We start from the raw sequence: 4,155 nt of genomic DNA, 5'->3' as shown, positions 1-4,155 counted from the left end.
AAACCATCCCCGACACCGGGTCCCTGCGCCCTGTGCCGCCCCCCGAGCCGCTACCGGGGCAGAGCTGACTAACTCACGGGCAATTCATTATTCCTGCGTCGGGGGCAGTTGTGCTTTAGAGCACAGTGCAGCTCCCGCAGCAATAATTGCTACTGTCCTTGATAAAGTAGTAGTAGAACTGTTTTTGCCTTGTTGATGTGTGTCTGGTACACGGTAGGTTAGTATCTGTTAAACACGGGTTTTGTCTGTGCTCCTGTGGCCATATCTCTCTTAGCTTTGTTATAACTCGTTCAGCACTGAGAGGCTGGAGATAAAGGCAGGCTTGTTTCATATCTGCCCTTATCAGAGCTTGAGCAAAGCAGGTTGGTGTGAGCTCAGGTGTGACAGTGTTGTCCTACAATCACACATGCTGTGCATCTTGAAAGTGTCACTTAGGATCCTGTGTCTGACAGCAGCAGTACTGGATGCTCAGAGGTTAATAACAGCTGAAGAGGCACATAGAGAAGGATTACCAACAGAGAGACCTACCCTTTGCCTGAAGGAGGATTCCACATACCCACTGGGCACCAGGCCTGGAGTTTGATGCCTTCCAGAGAACATGTTAGCACTTGACACTTGATTGTTTGTTTTTAAGCAAAGCAGCAGCTCTTCACTCCGGCACTTGCTTGGTTTCTTTGCTGTCTTCTTGCCAGCTGTGAAGAGAATTTTACCTATTTTGAACAGGATTAATTCAGCTGCCAACATTGTGTGTCTTGAGGCAGGACAGCAACAAGCCAAGATTCTGCAGTTGCTGATGCTGGTAGATGTTTTCCTCAGGCTTGCAGGGGAGCAGTAACAAGGCTCTTGTGAGAAGGCAGTGCAGCCCCAGTTACTGCCTCTGTTCCACTCTATGCTTCTGCAGATTTGGCTGACTCAGACATTCATTCCTGGTTGCCAGGCAAGCCACCAGTGAAGGCAGAGTGAGGAATGAAGCACTGGGACTGTTTCCTGCTGGACATCTCGTGGAGCCCTGTTGCTCAGCCTTCCTCCTTCCATCCAATGAAGCAGGGAATTAAACCAGGTCCTGTTAAAATGACAGGGAAGGTGTACAATATATTCTGTGAAGGAAAGGAAAATAGCTTGAGAGCTGCTAATACAGAGCATTAGGCAGCTAACCCAGGCAAGTTATTCTTAACTTGATATTAAGAATTATCTGTTTGGGTGACAAAAGGAATCCTCTTTTGGTTGATGTTTAAAAAGGTCCTTGGGGTTGCTTTCCTAAGCATATGCGAAAGAGCATAGAGCAACATCTTTTCTTTCTGCTCGTCCCTTTTGCCTTGCAAAAGCAGACTGTGCATCTTGTGTCACTCAACAGTCTCCTGTCCTTTTGGCAGCTTTGCTTCTAGAGAGCTGGATGTATTTTGTATTTTAAAACAAGGTGATAGCTCCAGCCTAGGTAATACCCAACCAACCTCCCTGTGTTCTGAGAAACAGTAATTTTTTGGCAGGCAGTGTAATTCAAGCTACTGGCAGCCCACCAGGCAACATTTTGATGTATATTTAAGGAACCTTGGTTTAATCAGGGACAATAAATTTGAGCTGGCCTTGGAGATGTAGGGCATAAGTTTGCTGATTTCCTCTTGCAGCTACATTCAGCTGGATGATAAAATTATTCAGGTTGTTCAAGGTAAGTAGAGTCTGTGTAAGAACTTTAGAGGAACTTCATAGAAGCTGTACAAGAAAAATTGCCAAAGGAGTTTTATTTCATTTGTATACTAGTGTATAAATCAATTTAGAGGAATACTTGGGCTGTGTTTTTTATAGAACAGTTAAAGTGATGATCAGAAACACAAAAACATAGGCTAGCTTGAGGGATTTAAACTCCTAAATTGAAACTGGAATTTCATCCTTGCTCAAATAAAATATCTTTGTTTGATTTCCTAGGGTGAGGAGCCCTTAGATCCCAAATACATTTGTGGGCTTCTGTAGAAATTGCCCCTCTTGACAGCTGTGTTACAGTGTAACATGGGATTTTTCTCTATTTTTCACTGAAGTGTCTGGAACAATGGTACAGGATTAAATGATTTTCTGCTCAGTGCAGTTATACCAGTTCTGTCTTTCCCCATTGTCTCATATTAACAGTTACTGTAAAAGAAACCCATAGTGATGTAGTTTGATTTTTAGATTTTGTATGTACCCTTTTAACCCTTGAAGTAATTGTGCATATATTGGCCCTTTCACATTCTTATTCGGTATTATCTTCCTTTCTAGATGGCCATAGTGCTGTGCCTGGATGTAGGCTTTACAATGAGCAGTTCTTCCCCTGGTGAAGAGTCTTCTCTTGAGCAAGCCAAGAAGATTATGACAAAGTTTGTACAGCGACAGGTACATGTGACTTCGTATGTTAAAAAAGCTGTTAAAAAGAGAGAGGAACTAATAACATCCATGAAATGTTTTCTTCATTTACTAATAATTGAAATAAATGAGAAATGAGTGAGAATTTAGTTTTATACAGGAGTAACAATGCTCTTTGTTTCAGCTGTGTTTTTGTCCATGAGCTGTGGCCATTGGATTGGTCAGGGCAGTAGAAACTTTTAGGGAAAACAAGTATCCTTCTCTTTCTCTAAAGTGTTTCAGCATTCAGACTTACCATGCTGGAGGCCCATTTTGAGGACTCAGTCAGCCAGTTTTACTTGTTTTATCCCAGATATCCTCACACGAATCTGTTAGTTTAATTATGTCTAGCTTGGTAAACTCCCTGTGAGATTACGTTTTGATAGAACAGCACTGAAAAAATAAGGAAAAGTAAATCCATTGTGCTTGACATTCTTTCAAAATCAGTTCATCTTGCTGGAATCTGCCTAACATAGTTGTGATTGAGTCTACCTGCGATTTTTATACCTGTTTTGTATTTTCTGTTTTTCCAGGTCTTTGCTGAGAGTAAAGATGAGATCGCTGTAGTTTTGTTTGGCACTAATGGTACTAGGAATGGCCTTGCCAGTGGGGATCAGTACCAGAACATTACTGTACATAGGTCACTAATGCTGCCAGATTTTGATCTGCTGGAAGACATTCAAGATGTGACTAAAACAGGCTCTGAGCAAGCAGACTGTATCCTTTTGCTGTGGAGCACTTCATAAACTGATTCACTTACACAGGAGACAGGAAATCAGTGTTGTGAAAATGGGCTCAGATTTGCCTCCCAAGTTTTAACTACTATCAGAGTTTAGCTAATTTGTGGTTGTAAATTTGTCCAAAAGCAGATTAGCTGCTTTTTGACATTCTTCTAGGCTAGCAGATGGAGCCTTGGCCTTAGGGAACCATTGCTTTTATGAAATGTTCTGTTAATTAAAGAGAGCAAAGTTAATAATATAATTTTAGACCTGAAATAAGTCCTGTGTTTTTAAAAATAGCATTGCAGAACTTGGTTTATGCTTTTTTAATCAAATAAAAATATTATTTATGAAATTTGTCAGCAGAGGTACTAGAAACCAGACTGTCGTGGTTTAAGCCCATCTGGCAACTCAGCCCCACACAGCCACTTGCTCACTCCCCCACCAGTGGGATGGGGAGAGGATTGGAAGGGTAAAAGTGAGAAAACTTGTGGATTGGGTTAAAGACAGGTTAACAGGGAAAATAAAAGCTGCACATGCAAGCAAAGCAAAGAATTTACACACTGCTTCCCATCAGCAGGCAGGTGTTCAGCCAGCTCCAGGAGAACTGGGCTCTGTGCACCTAACAGTTACCTGGGAAGACAAACTATACCTCCAAACGTCTTTCCTCCTCCTGCTTACTCCCAGCTTTTATTGCTGAGCACAACCTCAGGTAGTATGGGAGATATCCCTTAAGTCAGCTGGGACCAGCTGTCCCAGCTGCATCCCCCTCCCAACTTCTTGTGCATCCCCAACCTTCTCACTGGCAGAGTAGTACAAGAAAAGGCCTTGACTGTCAAGTGCTGCTCAGCCATAGCAACGTCTTTCCTCCTCCTGCTTACTCCCAGCTTTTATTGCTGAGCACAACCTCAGGTAGTATGGGAGATATCCCTTAAGTCAGCTGGGACCAGCTGTCCCAGCTGCATCCCCCTCCCAACTTCTTGTGCATCCCCAACCTTCTCACTGGCAGAGTAGTACAAGAAAAGGCCTTGACTGTCAAGTGCTGCTCAGCCATAGCATCTCT

At 42.9% G+C, this 4,155-nt stretch overlaps 1 protein-coding gene across 1 annotated transcript in view; it reads left to right on the top strand.

Moving 5' to 3' along the window:
- Nucleotides 1-2,250: 2,250 nt before the first annotated feature.
- LOC103799135 (X-ray repair cross-complementing protein 5-like) overlaps nucleotides 2,251-4,155 on the top strand; it is a gene marked incomplete at both ends in the record, with an annotated part of 2,838 nt that continues 933 nt past the window's right edge. Inside the window, 2 exons of the mRNA XM_009071434.1 lie at nucleotides 2,251-2,364; nucleotides 2,907-3,090. Coding sequence (XP_009069682.1) covers nucleotides 2,251-2,364; nucleotides 2,907-3,090 — 298 coding nt within the window. The remainder of the gene's footprint in view (nucleotides 2,365-2,906; nucleotides 3,091-4,155) is intronic.

Source organism: Acanthisitta chloris, unplaced genomic scaffold, assembly GCF_000695815.1.
Source record: "Acanthisitta chloris isolate BGI_N310 unplaced genomic scaffold, ASM69581v1 scaffold24713, whole genome shotgun sequence".
In the NCBI taxonomy this organism is placed as follows: domain Eukaryota; kingdom Metazoa; phylum Chordata; class Aves; order Passeriformes; family Acanthisittidae; genus Acanthisitta; species Acanthisitta chloris.
The sequence above is the reverse complement of the archived record's forward strand: the minus strand, read 5'-3'. Positions and strand labels throughout refer to the sequence as shown.